At 42.0% G+C, this 22549-nt stretch overlaps 1 protein-coding gene across 1 annotated transcript in view; it reads right to left on the reverse strand.

Moving 5' to 3' along the window:
* Nucleotides 1–22549, reverse strand: part of iqgap1 (IQ motif containing GTPase activating protein 1) — a 63397-nt gene that overhangs the window by 32346 nt on the left and 8502 nt on the right. The window contains exons 3-5 of the mRNA XM_072671813.1: nt 1642–1798; nt 1441–1518; nt 296–372 (exon numbers count right to left, since the gene is read on the reverse strand). Coding sequence (XP_072527914.1) covers nt 296–372; nt 1441–1518; nt 1642–1798 — 312 coding nt within the window. The remainder of the gene's footprint in view (nt 1–295; nt 373–1440; nt 1519–1641; nt 1799–22549) is intronic.

Consider the following 22549-nt stretch of genomic DNA (forward strand, 5'->3'; position numbering starts at 1 on the left):
ATTTGAGGCTCCTGAAGGAGGTCATCTTGGGTGCAGACAGACAATCTATGATCCAGATGGTCTCATACCTTCACATCCCAAACTCCAGATTTTTTAAGGCTATATCATATGGGAAAAACAGCCGTTTCTGGGATAATTGAAGCTATCCTATCACCCATCAGTGCTCAAGTTTGGAAGGCCGTCTATCCGCACTTAAACATTTGAAAGCAATGAAGAAAATGTAGGAAGGGGAGGGAAGCTTTCCCAGGGTTCTGAAACCGCCTGCCTGAGACATGAAGGGAGACAATATCAGTACCTGAGCGCATGGATGCAGTAAATACAGCGAGGCATGTTCTTCCTGTCGTAGATGTCTGTTGTCTCAGGGTAGAAAATCTGAGGAGCGGGAGGAGGGACAGTCAGGCTTTGATGAGGTAACGCTGAGTGCTCTCTATTGTCATGACACAATCAGCCCAGAGCTTCTGGGCAAGTCCAATCATGACTCAGGTGGTGATATCCAGACTTAGTATTAGACAAGTGTGTTTGGTTCACCGGCTGTGACCAATCCTTACCAGAATGCTGTATGTTAACTTTATTAACTTTATTATCATCACTGTTTTAACAAAACCTCCAATTCTCCTATATGGTAATGTTACAGTGAAGAGAAATCCAACTACAAAATGTTGCGTCTCTGTATCTGATATACTGATAAGCATGTCTCATCTGATTGGGTGTCCTGAGCCTTATTCAGAATAACAGTCCATGCTGAAACACTCCTTAATAAGTCTATAATTAAATCAATGAATAAATAAAATAAAAATTATTATAATTTATATTATACATTTTTATTTTTATTTTATTTGCATGGTTGGCCCCACCTATTTGGATCCAACCACGACCAAGCAAAAGAAGGAAAATGAAAAGAAAAATTATAATATAATTAATAATTATTTTATTGATGTAATTATTGTGATTAATATTATAAAATGTTATATAATTTATATATCATATCAGATTTATATATCATTATAAATTATGAAAATGCCAAACAGCAGTTATAAAGGAGCATTTCAGTCCAGACTGCTGTATGGAAGAGGCACAAAATAGGACAGCCAATCAGTTATTAAGGGCTAAGAACATGTTGGGGGGAAAAAAATAAATAATAATAAAAATAATAATAATATATATATATATATATATATATATATATATATATATATATATATATATATATATACACACACACACACACTACAAAAAAAACGAATTAGTCTATAAATCACACAAGTGCCACAAAATAAAATAAAACATGGGAAAAATAATTCATAATCCCCTTTAATTCAAATAAATAATTAATAAAATAATTTAAATAATATAGAAAATAATATTAATAACGTTTATGCCTCTTGCAGTCCTCAAAAATTATCCATTCCTTATCCCAAAGACTTCCTCGGAATGGCTCACCTTGGGAAGGCCTTTATCAGCCATTGCATTCAGCCACTGAATGACATTGTCTGTGTGTCTGAAGTGGAGCCCAGTAGCCTGCGAGCAATGCACAGAAAAAAGGCCATGAATTCTTGGTGCATGACAGAAACAGCAGGCCGCCACCCCTCTGCACAAACACACACAGCGCATTTCCATCACATTCTGATGATATTCGTTCACCTTGTAGCGCGTCTGCTCGCGGTCGTAGATCCTCTTCATGGAGACGACGTGGGGGGCGAAGAAGTTGCCCAGCTTGGCCAGGTAGACGCCGTTTCGCAGACCCTCCTCCAGCTCTGTGGTGGGAGGCAGGTCCTCGTTTAGACAGGCTTCCATCCAGCTATAACACACACACACATACACAGATATAAGAGATTATGGAGATTACACACTAGGGAAACCCCCCACTCTTCCAATAACACCAGTTTTCCAATAGTCAGGCATGTTTAGCATTACAATAGCCATGTAAAGCAGAGCGCTGAAAGCCCAGAGATAAAAGAACGCCGCTGGGACAGTTCAGCTGAGTGTTGGTTTGTAATGGTAACAACATTAGTATAATGGATTTGCAGAAACTGACGCTGCATTCAAAACTAGCATTTCATAGACTGCCTAAAAGCTGCCTGATGTTGTTTAGCAGCTCATTTGAACGTCTCGACAGAGATCAGAAAGTACACAAAGCTACAAATGCACTTTTAATTAATCCGCCACATCCCAGAGCCAAATGCTCGTATTCTTTCAGTGTGTAAACAATGACAGGCTGATGAAGCATACCACTCGTTTTAATCGGGTCTTATTTTATCCTGCACTGCTTCTCAGCTTTTGTCTGTTTCTATGGCTGAAGACCTAAAACAACATGCCAGCTGGTTGCTTCACATGTCCCACGAGTTCTTCGAATTCCTTCAAGCACTTCGATCCAATGAGCTCACGTATTTACAGAAAACTGCATGAAGGCTTGCCGACGCAGCCCTGGTCTCTTTAAAGCATCTCACATTTGCCATATTTGGTGGAACACACCGTCAATCATCAGAACGATGCACATGGGTGCAGCTTACCAGAGTAAATATCTGGGCTTTCCATAAATTGTTGTGATTTTGGGGGATTATTTGGTTACAGGGAGGTTGAGAGAGCCTGGTGGTTGTATTGGTGGAGAACTTGTGCATTAGTATGCTCCTAGTGCATGGTCTACAGGAGGTAGGGTCCGAATCTGGTGCCTCCAGCACGCATCCATGGCACCGATCTGCCTTGTGGAGGTGAAGTAATGCTGTGGAGAAGGCTCTATTGGCACACTTTGAGCCCATTAGTACCAATCAAGTCCACAGCCTATTTAAATATATAGTAGAGCGGCACCGATTCAATATTAGGATCAGATATCGGTCCCAATATTAACAAAACTAGCATGAACGGGTATCGGATAATTAGGCCGATCCATGGAAGCGATCCTTTCACTTTAATTGGTTGGTGTGAGACTGACCTAAATGATTACATGTTTGCAATTTTTGATTGCTGCCTGTATGTTTAACCAAGTTACCTATTTATTCTGAGGTGCAGCTGCTAGATTTTATTTTGAATTACGCTAAATATTTAGTGTTTGACAAAATGAAGCTACTTATTTTCAGTTTTGGCTGATACATTTGATGTATTTTCATATCTTTTAAGAAGTTTGACTCCTTTTTTATTTTAAATTTAAATGCTGTGTCAAGGTCCTGCACCATTGTTTATTTTAGTGACAAATAAATAGCAATTAAGTACATTCATATCTATGTGTTAATTTGTTAGTAAAGAAATATTTAAGTAAATCCTGATGCCTTAAGTCTCTCCCGCATGGTGAGGTATACGGTTTATTAATTCAACAATGGTATCGGATCAGTTTCGGGTATTAACAGATATGCAAAGTTTATGTATCTGTATCGTTATCGGAATTGAAAAAGCCGGATCGGTGCATCTCTAATATATAGTTTCTGACCATGTGCTTCCCTGATTGGCTCCTTCCAGCACGGCGATGCATCATGTCACAAAGCAAACATCTCAAACTGGTTTAATGAACAGGACATGAGGGCAGTGCTCTTCAGCGGCGGTTCTTCCCAGTTAGCAGATCTGAACACAACAGATCACCTTTGGGACGTGGTAGAACGAGAGAGAGTGCTCCTGAGAAATCTGCAGGAACAGATGCAAGTGATGCAATCATGTGAACTTGGAGCACAGTCTGTAAGGGCCGTTTCCAACATCTTGTGGAATCTGTGCTTTTTGAGAGCAAAGGGAGGCCCAGTTCAGTATTAAGTATAGCGCTTCTAATAAGCGGCCCGGTTAGGGGAAACAATACGACGACCCCAAGCAGATATTCAGGTACTATTCCTTCTTATCAAGTAGTACTGCTAAAAAATGCTATATCAATAAATAAAAAAAAAATATTTTAAAAAAATAATAAAAATAATAATATATATATATATATATATATATATATATATATATTCTGAAAAATCTCACTGATCCCAATATTTATCTTCTACAGTATTGTTCTACATTATCCATATATCACAATTCTCCACTAATCATTTCTCTGTCAAGTTTTCTGAACGTATTTGACTCTCATCATAAACAAAATGAAAAAATTGACAGTGCAACCATATCATATTAAATTACATTCTATATTTCGGGTATCGTTACATCTCTAAATGTTTACAGACCAACACACCATATCTACATACTTGCCCCATGCCATCTGCCATTGGGTGGCTTGTGAAACAAGAAAGTAGAATGTGATCTTTTAGGATTTCCCAAAAAACTTAAAATGATATAAGGTGTTGACTTCAAGCAATAATAAATAAATAAATAAATAAATAAATAAATGATGCAGGTGTCTGACCAAGACTGTCATTGGTGTCAAGTCTGCTTCCTCAGCATTACAGTGAAGCTCTAAGCCCAATATTCCCACAAGCAACTGATCTTTATATCCCACTAATAAGCATTATAGCTGAGAGTCAGAAACCACAGAAGGAAGTGTGCTTCACATTACTAAAGAACTGACGTGACGTTTGAGGCAAATGTGTGCAGGCAAACGAGGTGCGGAGATGGTGTTCAAAAGCTTGTTCCACTGTTTGTTAGCCGCATTAGCCTAATGTGCCTAACTCAGTTCCAGTACCAGTTTTTGTTTTTGTAGCATGTGACATACTGTCCGTCCACTCTCTGTGTTTTTACTAGCTGGTTATAATAAAGAGGAAGGGGGGGGGGGGTGCTGCTTTATCATCAAACTTTATCATCAGAAGTTAAAACAGAACTTTCTGACCACGAAAAAGTATGTTTTGAGAGCAGAAAGGGAGAGGAGTTTCATGAGAAGAACACATTTCCAACTGTTAAGCATGGGGTGGAGCAATCATGCTTGGGCTTGTATTGCAGCCAGTGGCACAGGCAACATTTTACTGGTGGAGGAAAGGGATGGATTCAGTGAAATACCAGCAAATTTTGGAGGCAGACATCACAGGACTACCACAGAGGGCAGATAAATGGGTTCTTTGAGAGTTTATAGTTTACTATAGAACCACTGAAGATCTGTTTGAATACTTAAGCGTCCATCAGATTGAAGAGAAACATTTCAGTGATGTCTTAAATAGATTTATATTTCTATATAGGACCAAAAATGTCCTAAATAAAGGTTCCACTATTATTATGAATTATTATTTGACTACCCCTGATTATTATTAAGTGGAAGAACCCTTTTTCAGGCATCAGGGTACTTGAGGTACTCTTGAGTAGGCGTCACACCAGCTGATGAAACGCAACTGCACGCCTACCTGGAGCGAAAGTATGTCACAGTATCTTGTAAAATGCAAAGTATTCGGTTTCTCTGGATCGCTCTCGGAGATCCTCCCCTCCCTAGCTGTGAGCACAACTCCACTGGAGCTTGTTTGGGCAGTTACAGCTACTGCATAACAGACTTTCTCTCCAGGCTTTACTACACCACAAATCCCAGGCCTTGGCCAGTGCTGGTGCACTTAGTTAACAAGCACAGACAAATAGGCTGTGTCTCGCTTACACACACACACACACACACACACACACACACACACACACACACACACACACACACACACACACTTACTTTACACATAATATAGTGGTATACTGAGCTTCCTTTCGCCACCCCCCACTCAGGAGGTCTGCATGCCCTGTGATCCCACACAAACTCCGCATTGAAAGGGGTAGCGGCCAGCCTTGCAGCTCCCGGACTAAAAGGCTGTGAGAAACAGTCGTTCTTTCAGTCTCCCACACCGACACGCACTCACTAATAGGTCTATATCAGGGACACGCCCGGCTGTGCACACACCAGATGCACACCCGCCAATTAGTCACTGCTGGGAGCGGGGCTGGAGAATGTTCAGCACAGGTCAATTCCGGCACGGGGAGGCATACCCAAATTTCGTGTGAGCATTGTAAGCTGCTGCGGGTTGTGAATAACGTCCGTTAGTGGCGCACTGAGGGCGCAAGAGGGCGCTCTGCTAGAACACAGCGAAAAAAAACAAAGGATCGGGAAGGAACTGCAACAGGTTTAAAATAGCTAATAAAAATCCATTCAAACTAGGGCTGAGCGATATGGTAAAAATACTGTATCACGATATTTAACGACTTTTATCACGATACACAATATTTATCACGATACATGTAAATCACGGACTAAAAAACAACATCAGTAGCAACAGATTCTCATAAACTGCTATTCAGATCCTCTCCCGTACTGAATACAGTGATTTATACTCAACATCTGCTGCTCTTCATCTAATGAACCCAGTCTAATTACACTGTTAGTAATGAAACCTGCAGCTGATCAGTGTTTATTAAGCACTACCAGTCTCCTCCATATGTTTAGAGAAGCTTATTGTAAATCACCATAACAAAATTTATCATGATACGATAAAATATCGTCATTAGTGCTGCCCCGATACTGTATTGGTATCGGCAACAGAGAGCACAGATACCATGAAGCTTACTGATGCCATATTATATATATATATATATATATATATATATATATATATATATATATATATACACACACACACACATATATATACACATATATACATACATACACATATACATATATACATATATATATATATATATATATATATATATATATATATATACACACACTTTTTTGTTACATAAACATAGAAAATTTTGGTTTGCAGACTTTATGAAACCAAACGTTTAAACAACCAGTAAACAGCCAGTCTTAAATAGTTATTACGATTAACCAGAAGCTTAATTAAACTTTTAGCACATTTTCTTTTCATGTGCTGGTTAAGTTTAAGAGTTTAAGCAGCTTGTTTTAAGGCCACGCACTGAAGTTTAGTATTTTTTTTTTACATAGAGACGTGTTCTTGTAATAAAATGTGAATTTTAAACACCAAATAAAAAGCTGTCTGGTCGAGCTTCGCAAGATTATGCTTCCCTACTTGCTTACTGCATTGTGGCGATTTTCATTGTTTCATAGCTCTGAAACTTTTTAAATGTGAAGTTCCTCAACCAGTACATGCTGTTCTTTTTAAGGAGTATCAGGATTTATTGTCGTCTATCGAGCCGTCTATATTTAAGTTAGAGTTGGTATCGGAATCTGTACTCAGTATTGGCAGATACTTGAAAATCTGGTATCGATATCGGTATCTTGAAAGAAAAAAGTGGTATCGGTGCATCCCTAATAGTCATATTGCCCAGCTCTAATTCAAATATGCCTGGATGCTCCAATCCCGGTCCACTGGGTCTCTACTATCCATCTCTGCTCAGAAAGGTTTATCGTAGCAGTGATTTGCACATGATCCTATCGTCCACTTCTTCAGTGTTCGTCATCCTCTTCATGTGGGAAAGGTGTGAAGTCGGAGGAGAGGCTGTGAAAAGTGAAGAGAACAGAGGTGAAAGAATAAGGCTTCCTTTCGTGTGACAGGAAACCACAAGCCATGAAGTTCGGAGGTCACTTCAATAGGAAGAGGCCAGCGGGAGATCACTGTCTGCAGAGGAAGAAACATGGAGCCATTCGCCTTATTCATCACAGCCACCAGCACTCACACAGACAATGCTCCACCAGCAACACCCACCATCAGCACAGGCCGCAGGTCAAGCCTAATGGATCTCTATGCATACCCACCACAGCACGGCCTGCCCGTTTCTCCCGTGCAGTTCTAGAGGTTTCCACAGCTGCAGACCACAAACAGTCATTTCCGTGCTTACACAAAGGACTTCAAAGTGTCTGCTTCCTCCACCAATCACAGGCCAGCTGTGCGTGAGGGGGCGGAGAGCAGAGAGAAAAGGACGTAATGCAGCTGCTTATGACTCGCAGGGAAAGTGTGATGAAACGGGTAAACAGTCCCCATATACTCCCCAATGAAGGACCTGGCCTAGGGCTGGAACTCTCTAGCCTTACAAAGGTTCTATTGTGGATTCTTGAGGACTCGGCGCATCGTGACGGCTCTAATTCCACCATGATTTGGTTTAAATATCACCGTATTTCAAGTCATTTCCACAAGGTCAATATTTTCCAAAGAGGCTGGCTTCCACAACAGGATAACAAGCCTCACAGAGTTCCCCAACCAAAACACTAGGGCTGTACCCGATTGCCAGACTAAGCGGATTAGGCTGTTCAATAGGAAAATTCGACTATTAGTTCATAATTTGTTTCCCACCATATGGGAACATATTTTTAAACATTTCAAAATAAATAAATATACTTTAAAAATCAGTAAAAGAGGCTGCATATGAAGATGAAAGATTACACTATTTTGATTACTGATATAGAATAAATAAACAAATATATACATTTTTTTAATCAGTAAAAGAGGCTGCGTATGAAGATGAAATATTAGACTATTTTGATTACAGACATAGAAAAAATAAAATATATATAAATTTTTATCAGTTAAAGAGAGGCTGCGTATGAAGATGAAATATTAGACTATTTTGATTACTGATATATAGAATAAATAAATAAATATTTTTTTAAATCAGTAAAAGAGGCTGCGTATGAAGATGAAGTATTAGACTATTTTGATTACTGACATAGTGTTGGGCTGCCAAATAAAATCGTGGAACATTAAGACAGACAGCAGTATGTTTATAGGAGCATATTTAGGTTCAAATAAGCTCAAACAGCCCATTTTATTTTTTTTATTTCAGTTTGAACATTAAATAGTTTCAACATAGCCAGCCTATGTCTGTATTCCTCTTTAAACATAAAAAAAATACAAAAAAAATAAATAAATAAAAATAAAATAAATAAAACTATAATATTGAGAAAAAAAATACTAATAGCAAGTTGCAGCATCGCCAGCTTTCAAACAATAATTATCTACAGGATTATTTTTCAACTGTATTCTTCGTTTAATCTAGATAAATGAAGAGCTGAAACAGAACATGTTTGTCTTTAGTCTCTTTTGCCTGCACAACAAACACTTAATAGGTCTAAACTGAAAGAGCGGCCTGGCCTATAAAAAAAAACTACAAGGCAGATGCATGGTTTCTTTTAGCAGGCGCGCCAGATATTCAGCCCCGCCAGTGTATAAACATATTTATGATTCCCATCATTTATAATTCTTTAATAAAATGTAATCCTTGTGCAGTTTGTTTTACCAAATAAAAAATCCTTAACTTCAGTCAAACCTAAGTCGACCGACGGGTCAGCCCTGCTAAACAGCACAGGAAATTTGACTTGTGATAAAACTTTCCAGCTGATTTCTGCCAAAGGGGTCGTCACTAAGCACTGATGATTTGGACCGTTTTCCTTTACATTATGTAAGATGGAAGAGGGGTGTAGTGGTATACAGTGTTTGGGTCAAACTTTGGCTTGGTAGAAAAAAAAAACCCAACAAAGATTTCCCTTTATTTATTTTGAACAGAGTGGTGCGCGTTCCAGTTCGCTCCAACTAGTGTTGTATAGCGCCCCCCTGAGGTAATCAGTACAGCTTTTACTGTAAGCACGCACAAACACAAATAACGCAGGCACATCGTCCTCGTCCGATGCACCGTCCTCATCCGACGCACCACGATTTCAGGAGTTGAAAGAAGATGGAAAAAGGCCAGAATGTTGGAAACACTGTCAGTCCTTTCGAAAACACACTGACGGCTAGCGGCTTACGGCTTTAGGTTTCCAGGTGGAACTCGTGCTTGTGAAATCTGATTCTGCGTCGCGTTCATCCAAGTACGTCCACCGCATGGAGGCTTAGTCTATAGCTTATAATGTACCATGTATGCTCTACACGACTGTGCGCACTAAACTTTGCCGTCCCGTAAAAGTTCTGCTGCTGTTTGCCAAAGGCGTCCAAACTTTTGCAGATGACTGTAAACGTTTATCGGCAGGAGCACCAGAGAGATCAGAAAAATACGTACATGGAAAATCACCACTGGATGTCGACATCTGCCCATAATTCCCATATTATTGCGCCCCTAGAAATGTTTCAGCAGATCATCATAATCATCATCATCCTCCTAATCAATTATAACAGACATAAACATTCCTGAACCACCACACTTGAGTCACCGCCTTCGGATCAATTCATCGTGACACACTGAAGCATTTGAACCCCCCTGGTGTGTGCAGCTGCCTGTGCGCCCGTGTGCGCTAATCCCTCCAGGACCGAGCGTGTTTACCTAAGCGTCCTACTGTGAGGAGAAGCAAATGTGTGGTGAACCTTATCAGCCTACAGTGAAATGCAGGGGTCAAAGGCACACCTGTCCTCCTGTCTCGCTCCCTTTTCTCTGTCCTGTGCTTCTCTTGTCTCATTGTTCAATGCCCTGAAGCGACACAGAGCGGGCAGAGAAGGTCTGTATTGTGTGTGAGCGACTGAGTGGAAATGAGAGAGAGAGACAGAGAGAGAGAGAGAGAGAGAGAGAGAGAGAGAGAGAGAGAGACGAAAGCGAATAACCAAAGAATCCCAGACAATTCACAGGCAATGACACGGGAATCGAGGCTCTTCCTCGATTCCCGTGTCATAACAGCCTGTGAGGAAACGCCAGCAAGTGTATAAACAGAGGAAGCCACAGGCAAGTCTTCTGAAGGGGTCTCAAGCTGACGTGGTGGAGTAATTCCCCTGCTGGAGCTCTCAGCAGAACCCTGCAGTAACTCTCTTCATGCTCCGTCCTTCACAATTTAGTCTTATCTTCTGCTTTGAGGTGTGGATACTGGAGCAGGGTGGCATCTTCTCAGACCACAGCAATGTAGAACTCTTCCAGATGTTGCTCAACATTCTCTGCTCCCCATCAATCCATTCACACCTAACTCGGTCTCTTTACCTTCTCCGAGTAAATGGTCACCCAGCCCGACCTGCTGGAAGACTGCCCGCTGAGGTCCCCTCTACCTGCGTCAGACCAGCTGCCACCTACCAGTCTGACCACCAGGCCCCACCCCCCCACCCATACCAGACCCGCTGAACACCCTCCCACCACTGTTACCTGCATAATGACCATGTTCTAACTATCTGCCACTATTAATATCACCACTATTAACTTATGATCATTACTCTGACCATCACTGCCATTACTGTACTATGTTATACTACACCATGATTATTATATTATGATTATGAATAGTGTAGAGTTAGGAATTTAGAGTCTTGCCCAAGGACTCTTACTGGTAAAGTGGGGTGTGCTTGCCTAAAAGGGAATTGAAGCCCAGGCTGCCATAAGGAATGCAGTGTTGTTATCCACTACACTACTCAACCATCTGGCCATCTACAGTACTGTTTATAAGCCTTCGGCTTCAGAGATATTGATATACACTGTAACACCATCTATAGTCAGTTCATGTTCTGTTGGAAAACACATTAAAAGACATTTTCACTACAGTAATTAGATAGACTACATATGATATTTCAGCACTATATAATGATTAATTTTGCTGTTAATGGAACGAACAAAAAACACGCTAAACTGCTGACTACTACAATTGTGTTTATTTCTATTAATTCTATATTAAAGGTATAAAGTTTATATATTTTACTGACACAAAACACACAATTTTCATGGCTTTTCTCGTTGCGCAGAACTGCATATCTAGCCTTAAATCCCCACTGGACAGAGACTTATTTTTGTATCTTTTTTTGTATTTTTTTAGGTTGCACACCTGAGCAGTTCAGATGGTTTGGTGACTTTTATCAATAATTGATAAATAGTTTTGATCAGAGGAGATAGGTATAGATGGGTCTCCACTTGTGAGTCTTGGTTCCTCTTATGGTTTCTACCTCCAGCTCTGAGGGAGTTTTCCTTGCCACTGTCGCCCCTGGCTGGTCTTTAGGTTTCGCATGTTTTCTTGTGTTGTTGATTTTACTAATTACTGTCTTTTACTAATTACTGATTGTGTAAAGCTGCTTTGTGATGCAACAACAGTTGTAAAACGTGCTATACCAATAAATCTGATTTGATTAGATTAGATCACAGCAGGTCCACGTCTTGGTGGTTCCTGGGCTATCCCTGACCATCTAAACCAATCGCCTCTCAGGCTGACAGTCTGACTCTTCTTTATGATCTTCCTGGCAAAAGCAGCTACACTTCCCACTAACTTGCACTTAAGTACAACGGTTAGAACTACAGCTCTTCATCAATTCCCTGTCATACCAGTCTGCGAGGAGCACCAGCAAGTGTGTGAAACAGGGCGAGGCACTGAATGGGACGTGGTAGAGTAATCCTCCAGCAGTGGAACCTAGGAGCTCACTGTTCTTACTCAACTCTCTCAGCAGACTCCTGCCGTGACCCAGTAAACCCAAGCTCACAAGTTTCACAATCCTACTTCCCAGCTATAACCCAACAAAATGACGGTCTTACTAACCAATGACGTTATAATGAATTATATGAACCTACAGGCTGTAGAGCAGCCCAGTGCACCAGAGCACCAAGAGTAGGCCTACAGCATGACTGAGGATATTCTCAACTCAGCTGGATTTACACATCCTGCTGAAAATAGACTCCTCCTGTGTGCTCCTCACATTGATAACACAGCTGCAGGGTCAGCATATCCTGCCTGCTTTCTCTGTAGGACACCCATGGAGCAAAGAAAGCCATTCATTGGATCAGAGGCAGCATCACACACCCACACATGCATTAAAATGTGAGGCAACCACTTGACCCTTGAGGCAGAGGCAAGCGGGCCATGGAGACAAGGCCCTCTACAGCAGAATTACTCCACATATACACACACACACTATATGTCCAAATGTTTGTGGACACCCCTGTATCACCCATGAATGCACTTAGCAACTCTAAGTTGCAGCCACTGCTGAGAACGATGTGCAAATGCACACACAGGTCTGTCTGGTCCCTGTAAAGAAGTAGATTAGAATACTATAGGACTCTCAGGAGCAGATCAACATGAACCTATTGACTCCATGCTGCCTAATAATGCCAGGCGTGGTGGGCTAGAGGGGTATAAAGCCCCCAAGCATTGACCTGTGGAGCAGTGGAAGAACTGTGTTCTCTGGAATGATGCTCCATTTAATACTTTTGGGATGAGCTGGGGTGGTGATCATCAGTTCTCCTGCCTAGCCATCCGAACCAACCAACTGTAAAGGTTTGGGTCTACTCCCAGACCTTGGCAAGTTGGCCACACCTCCAAATAACTTACACTTATGTGTAATTGCTTGAACTGATGATCTAGGAACCTGCAGTTGTTTAGAAATGACTCCCAGAGACATTCCCGGCTTGTGTAAATCTACAATTATCCTTTTCAGATCTGCACTAAGCTCCCTGTACTTTCCCCATTGTACTTAGTGTTGGTCAATGTAATGAGTGCTGTCAAACTCACCCATTTGTTTGTATGCTGAAACAGAGAGCTGTAGCCAATCACGATCACTAACAGGCCTCGAACTTAGCTTAGAACTTTTAGCAACACTGAATTACTAATCTAAATGGGTGTACACACATATATATATATATATATATATATATATATATATATATATATATATATATATATATATATATATTTGATACAGTCTTATGTATGTATGCTGCAACTAAAGAGGTCTCTCCTCATCCATGGAAACAGGAGTCTGATCTTATATGACCTGGGGCAATACCAAGATACAGACTTTCCCATAAGGATTTTGTTTGCTCTCAAACCCAGTCTGACCTGCCTTTGTTGTGGGCCGTCACAGTGCCTGGCACAGCAGCAGTGAGCAAAGAGGAAGGGTAAGAGAGAGAGAGAGGGGGGGATAAAGGGAGGGGTAGACAAACAACAGGGCGTGTGCCCTTTCCTGCCCAAACAAGGGAGAGGTTTAGAGGGACTGAACAAGTAAGCAGCTGTACTGAGGAGATTCATACAGCAGCTCAAACACACGGCAGCCACCCACATGGTAAACCACCAGCCCGGCTTCCTCCAGGTACAACCAAGCTAGTTTCTCAGTGCCCACACAGTCTACCATCAGCTGCCCAAACTGTTTACCATGCATGTGCAGCACTACTGTTGCAATTAAAGCAACATTATGTAGCAATTTTATCTCTGGATGCTCTTCTGACTGGCATCCGCGTCATTCCCAATCCGGGCTGGAATGCTTCTACTACACTATGGAGCTTTGGTGGAGACCAGAACCATCTCCAGAACTGCTGTGTAATCACTGTGAGTCATATCAGTGTAAAATCCAGCAGTATTCCTCACCGCTCAGTCCACATGCTTCTCTACCTTCAGATGCTCAAAGCACAATTTGCATTTACAGCGGTGGTGTAGAAGTGAATTACACTCCCTAACTATAACAGTGAGCCCTGGAGCAATTACTACTAATTACCAAGTATTGCATAATGCTGCTTTACCCTTTTGGTCTTTTTGACACACTATTTAGTATGGACCATGTGGTTTTGGACATAGCCTCTCAAATCTCAATGTGTGTGACGCAGTTGTTTCTGTGTTTTTTGTACTACATCTTTACTTAATCATTCCTCACCTTATTAGCATCAAAGATACATAAATATAGATGGATAGACAGATACAGAGTCCATTTTCTAATGTTTGATTCTTTAAAAAAAAAAAAAAAGTCTGAGCGACATGGTAAAATGACTATCACGATATTTAAAGACTTTTTTTGCAATACATGATGTTTATCAGGATACATATAATAACCACAGACCAAAAACATCAGTAGCAGCGACAGATTCTTATAAACTACTATTCAGATCCTCTCCTGTACTGAATACTGTACTCCTGTACTCAGATTTAAAACCCTGACACTGGCCTACAAAGCCAAGAACGGACCAGCCCCTCCATACTTCATGGCAATGGTCAAAAGCCGATCCGCACCAAGAGCCCTTCCAGCTTCAAGTACGGCTCGGCTCGACCTGCCATCCCTCTAAATCCACGGAAGACAAGCGTCCAGGCTTTTTTCTGTCCTGCACCAAAGTGGTGGAACGAGCTTCCCCTGGGTGTCTGAACAGCAGAGTCCAACACTCGCTGTCTTCAAACGCAGACTGAAGACCCTCCTCTTCTGAGAATACTTGGGCGAATAGCAGAGTACTATGGTCACCTTATTGACTTGTGCTTAGTAATGTCTAAAGCTTAGAGGTATCTTTGAACTATTAGCCTATTCTAACTAGCTGAGGTTTTTCTTGGGTAAATAGCAAAGCACTTTGTAAGTCGTTTTTGGATAAGAGCATCTGCTTAATGCCATAAATGTAAATGTAAATGAAATATAGTGATTGATACTCAACATCTGCTGCTCTTCATCTAATGAACCCAGTCTAATTACACTGTTAGTAATGAACCCTGCAGCTGATCAGTGTTTATTAAGCCCTGACAGTCTCCTCCATATACTTAGAAAAGCTTACTGTTATCACCATAACAAAAATCTTCAAAAATGATCTACCCCACCTTACTGTGTAGGTAAACTCATGGGAATCTCATTATGAGGAACGCCGCTGGTCTGAAATACTGATCATGGCGCACAGAGCAGGCACCACCTTGCAAAGCTGGTTAACCTTTAGTCTCATGCATGCCATCAAAATGCTACTGAAAATCCAGATCATGGGCGGAGCTTCAGCGGGTGAGACCAGGGCTGCGTGCGAAATACGAGCTGCCTCCAAGCCTTGCTGCCTATGCGGTCACAATAAGTCAGTCACCCTAGAAGGCAGCATTGTGATGAAGGAACCTACAACCAGATTGCGCCCGAGAAGCACACCTGCCAGTGTGTCAGTCATTAGACAAAGTCAGAATTCAGACACAATCTCTTGTCAGAAATCTCTCGAGACGAACCAGCTCTAACCAAGTGGACCATGGGATGCGTAAGGCCTTTACAAATCAGCAAGATGAAGGTACCTTAACATTCGATTCGGACATGACTCGGTACCTTCCTGCCCAGGGCTAGATTTGCTCCGTTTGGACTCTCAGAATTGTTCGGATTAAAAAAATACTCCACACTGGACCTACACCAGGACACCAGGATCTACAAACCTGCAGCTGATTAGTGGTACAGACTGACAATTTCAGCAGGAAAGCCTACTGAGATGTCCATCATATCATCAAATGGTCCACCTTTATTGCTATTACCCCACCATGGACCTTTTCAAAATGCATTTTCAGTCATTATCAGTTACGTTTCATTAACCCAGACTATTGTAGCCAACATTTAGAGCTCCTCCTATACTGGGGAAATGAACTTTACAGGAACTGTAGCTCAGCTCTGCATCCAGAACTGTCCAGAACAGCATGTAAAACTACAGCACTATTAACCATACACCTTTTTGCCTTTTTTCAGCTCTTTTACACCTCATCCACATATTTTATGCACTTTCTGCCTTACAATAATCATATCAATCAATACACAAGATTTAGTTTGCCTCTACCCGCTAGCTGTATCAAAAAGCTTTGAATTTACATTTACATTTCCGGTATTTAGCAGACGCTCTTATCCAGAGTGACTTACAAAAGTGCTTTGCTAATTACTCAAGAAAAACCTCAGCTAGTTTAAATAAACTACAAATTCAAAGATATCTCTAATCTTAGACTCTACTAAACACAAGTCAATAAGGAGATCATAATACTCTACTATTCGCCCAAGTACTCTTAGAAGAGGAGGGTCTTCAGTCTGCGTTTGAAGACAGCAAACGACTCAGACACCCAGGGGAAGCTCGTTCCACCCCTTCGGTGCAGGACAGAAAAAAGCCTGGACGCTTATCTTCCATGGATCTTAAGGGATGGCGGGTCGAGCCGAGCCATACTTGAGGCTGGAAGGGCTCTTGGTGCAGATCGACTTTTGACCATCGCCATCATTGGCGTTTGACCATTGCTATAGTTAATAATGAAAATGGGATATCACTAGATTGAGAGATTGAATAAGAGTCCATCTCAAATACCCTTTTCTACACATTACAAACGACTATATAAATGTGTCAGGGGACTGAAAACTGTGATCATTTCTACCCAAGTCATCAGATTAGGAAAATTGCCAACCCCCCTTCCTCTAATAGCTAATGAGGTTTACAGGAACATGAAGATACTTTTCTGTAACTTGCTCTCATGTTCCTTTAAACCTGGTGGTATTTAGACAGACTGTGTACCAACCACCACCAGCACCACCACCACCACCACTCCCCTCAGGGAGCCAGGCCAAACCTTTACTCCCTTAAAGCCATTCTCCACCTGACATTCACCCCTTCACTACTGTCGCCAAGCAGCCAGACCTAAAAACAGTAGCGGCTGAAGCTTAAGGTCAACATTGTTTTGTACCAAGTATGGGCGAGTATTTGGAAGGTAGTTTTAAAAGATCTGTCGCTGCTGATGCATTCGGTCTGCGATCATGTCTATTATCAATCATAAAAATGTCTTTAAATATATATTAGATAATATATAGATATAATATAGATATATTTTTACAATATCGCCCAGCCCAAGTTTGGCCAGTAAATGTTTAAACTCAAGGCCTGTCTCTAAATATGAGAGGAGCCCATTAGCCAGGCTAAATGGGACAGAATGTGGTCCGATTCACTCACAGAGAGGGTGAGGTCTGATGAATCCAAGGTCAATCAGAAACACCTAAATGTCAATGCGGTTTTAATCTCGGCTTTGTAAAATGGCAGCGAGAGTGTAAAAGCTGGCTGAGTTGAGGTAAAAACATGGGAAAGGCCTCTGAACTGCAGAGCTCACATCCTCCGCATTGTGTTATGCACAGAGCCTTATTCCCCACAGACTGCCAGTGAGACGAGGGTTCAGCGGAGAAGCCAGCTGTAAGCCTGCCTCGCAGCACAACAGGAAATTGCATGAAAATGGTCTTGCAATTAGGCGGCAATGGTTACAACAGAGGACCGAAGGAAGAGAGAAACACTGAAACAGCTTCTTATTTATAACATTAATAAATAGCAGTGCTTGGGAGTGCTTGAATTCCTCTCTTATCGGACATCATCAGACGCTCTTCTTCAGCCTGACTCCACCAGGAGAGTAATCCAGCCTGTAGCTGCTCAAATAGCTCCGAATTGCATCTCAGCAGTTTATGTTTACAGCTTCCAGAATGCACAAGAGCTTCAATGCTTCAGCAAACGGACTCTCCTGCATGAGAAATGAAAATTATGGCCATTTTCTGACCCGGAAAGGTCGTCATGAAGACTTATGAGACATTTCTGCTCATTTATAAGAGCGCCCGATGGCGTGTTATGTCTGCACAGACTTTGGAAAAAACGACTCAGATTACCACATCATTTTCCCTGCTGTCTTCATGGTATGCATGAGAGTAGGCCCTTTTCCTCCCCTGAGCACAACCTAGAGGCCTACACTCCAGTCTAGGCAACATTCAGTATCATCCAGTCTAAGTAAAACCACTGAGAAATGAGGTCTGGGGTAAAGGACTGTATCTCTGTAGAGTAATCGAAGAGAGTGGCCCTCCCCTGTCTCTGAACTGGACGCATTCTCGAGGGCTCCGCCCTGCTGCTACACATTCTACAGTAATGCCGTTTGTCTTTAGGCTCTTATCCAGAGCAGCTTCCGTATGAATCATGTTACACACTGAGGAAAATGTAGTCATAGGAGTCTTTTTAGGCACTCTTATTAGTGTAGCATGGTGGGGAATCAAACAGCAGTCAGCTATGGGGACAGCTCACTACACTACACCACACCAATCACCAACCTGCTAATAGACACCTGCCAACAGGTGATCACAATATGGACAAAGCGCTAAACCAGCGGGAGGACGATTTTTGGGGTAAATTTAATAACTTTTAGATCATCAAGGTGCCAAAAGTTCATATATTGAGTATTTTAGGCTTTGGTTGGGACATAAATGCTGAGATTTGGCCTATCAAGCCCATTTACAACCCTGTTATATGGCCTCAGGTGAACAAACAACCCTGTTATTTTTTTATGCTGGAAAACGAAATAAATAAATAAATCTAAATCAATAAAGGTCTGCTCTTATTGGCTGGGTTAGCCACATAGCTTTGTTCTTGTTCGGTCATTGGTTCGCTCTGCACGCCTGGTTGGCTAGCTAACTGGCTAGTCACTCCCTGGCTGGACATAGCAACTGGTTAGCTTCACTGGCTTTCCCGCAATGTGCAACTCCCCTCCGACCAGTGCTTCACATCGGCGGGTAAGCATTAGCTTTCAGCCTTTTTTTTTTTTAGCCTCATTTCTATATTCTCCTGAAGTAGCCATTGTGTTATGTCACCTACATAATATTTCCGAAGTCAACACTGTTATGTAACAGGTTTGGGAGTGTTTTTGGGGAATTAGCCCCGTTTTCCAGCTCTGTTTGACTTGATGTGAGTTTATTGTGTAAAAAGGTCCACCTATCGTTTACCTGGACGTGTTCTGAAGGACGCTGCCCTGCTGCTACACGTTCTACACTGTACATTTACATTTACATACAGCATTTAGCAGACACTCTTATCCTGAGCGACTTACAAAAGTGCTTTGCTATTTACCCAAGAAAAACCTCAGCTAGTTTGAATAGACCAATAATTTATTAATATAAGGAGACCACTCTGCTATTCGCCCAAGTGCTCTCAGAAGAGGAGGGTCTTCAGTCTGGGTTTGAAGACAGCGAGTGTTGGACTCTGCTGTTCGGACACCCAGGGGAAGCTCGTTCCACCACTTTGGTGCAGGATAGAAAAACTGGACGCTTGTCTTCTTTGGATTTTGAGGGATGGCGGGTCGAGCCGAGCCGTACTTGAAGCTGTAAGGGCTCTTGGTGCGGTTCGGCTTTGACCATCGCCATCAAGTACGGAGGGGCTGGCTGGTTCATTCTTGGCTTTGTAGACCAGTGTCAGGGTTTTGAATCTGATGCGGGCAGCAGCTACAGGAAGCCATTTACAGCATCTGGCTGATGCGTTTTGTCCAGAACAGCTTGTGTTTGACTCATGTTACTCAGGTATGTGGGAGTTTTGGGGATTTGGGGATTTGAAATTGGCCCGTTCCACAGCTCTACTTCACTTAAGTGGTCTGTGCTTTTGAAAGAGGAACAGCAGTGTTTGAGGTTCACAGTTTGTCACTTCCAAGCCCCAAACTGTCATTAGTCAACTAGACCGAGATAAATACAGTTTTCCATTTTAGGGCACCTTTAAGAGACGGGCCTTATATGGATCCTGGGCCTCTAACTCAAACTCCAACTCCCTTCCTTTTTTCAAATATCTGTGATCGGACAGAACGCTCACTGAACACAACGTGCACTTTACAGTAATGATATGCAGTGCTCTGCAAAGTCCAACGTCACAATACCGATCAAAACTGTGCAGGCTGAGGAAAATTAACCTCCATATCTGAACACCTTCGAATCCAAAGGCAAAAACAAAGATTTTGATTCATGCAGAAAAACATAAGCACATAAGGGATGAAGTGCAGAGCTTCTCTTCATTTCCCAAGCCTCAGCGTCTGCACCCTCTCCTTTCCTCCACATTTACTGCAGGCAAACCTGCAATCAACGCCCAGCAAATGAGAGGTTTTGAGGAGTGGTAATGCTCTGATGAGCAGCAGTGGGTGGCCTGGAGGGGGGGGGGGGGCATGTTCGTATACTACCTAACAGGGACTTCTAAACAAGCTTCACACTTGTCTAAATGTGGCTGACTGATGGTATTACATCAGCGCTCAGAATGCATGACCATTACACAGAAGGAAGACGCCCTACTGCACATTACACACAACCACAAAGAAAGGCAGAAGACCTTCAATAGGTCTGCCCTATGTATTTATTTATTTATTTGTTTGTTTGTTTGTTTATCTATCCATCAAGCCATCATGTGGTGCTTTGGTCATGTGAAGCTTCACCACATATTTTCAAAATGCAGCTAACACAACAGCTCAACACATTAGGAGGAGAACAGTAACTGCAAATTCTCTTACTTCCACTAATAAATATATATTAACATTTACATTTATGGCATTTAGCTGACACTCTTATCCAGAGAGACTTACAAGGTTACTTGTATTACAGAGGTGGGTCAGTGTAGTGTTCAGAGTCTTGCCCAGGGACTCTTATTGGTGTAGCGCAGCATAGCCACCCAGACTGGGAATCAAACCCCAGTCTCCAACGTGGTGTAGTAGCTCACTGGCAGGTAGAGGTGTTATCTGTTGCGCCACACCAACCACCATATATATATATAAAGGCCTCCAATGCTCTGCTGACTCAATAACTGCAGGGGAAAAAGCTCTTATTAATGCTCCTGAATATGAGTGTAGGTGTCCCAATACTTTTGTCCATATAACATATTAGTATTAAGTATATAAGTATAATTAAAAGATGATTACATGGAGTTTAAAGTGTGCACAGGCTCTCATTTTCCATCTTTTCGTCGGACTGCATGTAAATTTTGAGCTTGTGTGACGTTCTCCTTTATTTAGAGGTATCGTTAGTGAGGTCAACACTCTGTGAGCTTTCTCAAAGCCTGTCATTCTCAGCAGACTGTGAAGAAGCACATATTTCTAGAGCATGTAGTGCCTCAACTGTAGTGCCTCAGAACCAGCCTCACGCTCTGTCCCAAAATAGCTCCAAAACTGAAAGAAGGAGGTGATGCTGAACTTGCTCTGCTCTGATGTAAAGCTTACACCTAGAAACATCCACAGCATTCAGGAAACACAGCTCTACAGGACCACTCTCCAACAACCACAGCAAAAGAACGACACTGCATCAGCGTGGGGTCGGCGTTATGGCCCCCGGGCTCCTCCCACTCAGTCATGTTTCTTTACTTATTACAAATACTACTTATTTAAACTGCTTATCTATACGCTAGTCAAATTCGGCCTTCGTGAAACGAGGACCTCGGCTCTCGCTGTGGACGGCCCTGCCTGCTGAAAAGGCGATGAGTGGAACGAGAAAAGATAACATGGGTATAAGATTTGCATTGCACAGCTAACTGACGCTGCTGCACATCGAGGAAAGACACACAGAGATAAGGGCAAATTTCCAAATAAGACACAAGGGTCAAGGGACCACACTATTTCTGGTGATCTTCATAGTAGGACTGTTTACTGGCAAAGACCTGGTGATCCAGGGCTCGAGTGGTCCAGTGGCACTTTCACTATGACCAGAGGATTGCTAGTTTGAATCCAGCAGCTGGGCGCCAGAGAGAGCACAATTGGCCTTGGTGTCTCTCCAGGGTGGGTAGACGGCACTTTCTCCCCACATCACTTCAGCGCGATGCTGGCTAAAGTGATTTTTTTTTTTTTTAATAATTAAATAAATTATATGCAAGAAAATCAGAGTAAATCAATAAATACTGTGTTTTTAAAAAATATCAAATATTATAAAACATAATAATATCACAATACTTCGATATAGCGATATTTTCTTACACCCCTAACCGGAAATTCAGTATCAGGAGATCTTTCCAAGTTTGCATTAAAACACAAATATCAAGTCTATCATTCTACTCCACACCTATCCTACACCTGCCAAGCCCACACACACACACACACACACACACACACTCGTAACACTACCTGCAGGTAAATTCCTTTCATACTAGCATGCAGAGCACTTTGCATGACCACATGCTCAATGCATTCCAGAGCCAAACCTGAGTGGGAATGTTTACAGCCCTCCAAACACCCTCTCGGTCACTTTCTCTCACACTCGGCACAAACCACCTCTCGCATAGGATGCATGGCTCAGCGGTGACGTCATTTAAGTGAGAAGTCATTTAAGTGACC

Source organism: Salminus brasiliensis, chromosome 25, assembly GCF_030463535.1.
Source record: "Salminus brasiliensis chromosome 25, fSalBra1.hap2, whole genome shotgun sequence".
NCBI classification, from domain to species: Eukaryota; Metazoa; Chordata; class Actinopteri; order Characiformes; family Bryconidae; genus Salminus; species Salminus brasiliensis.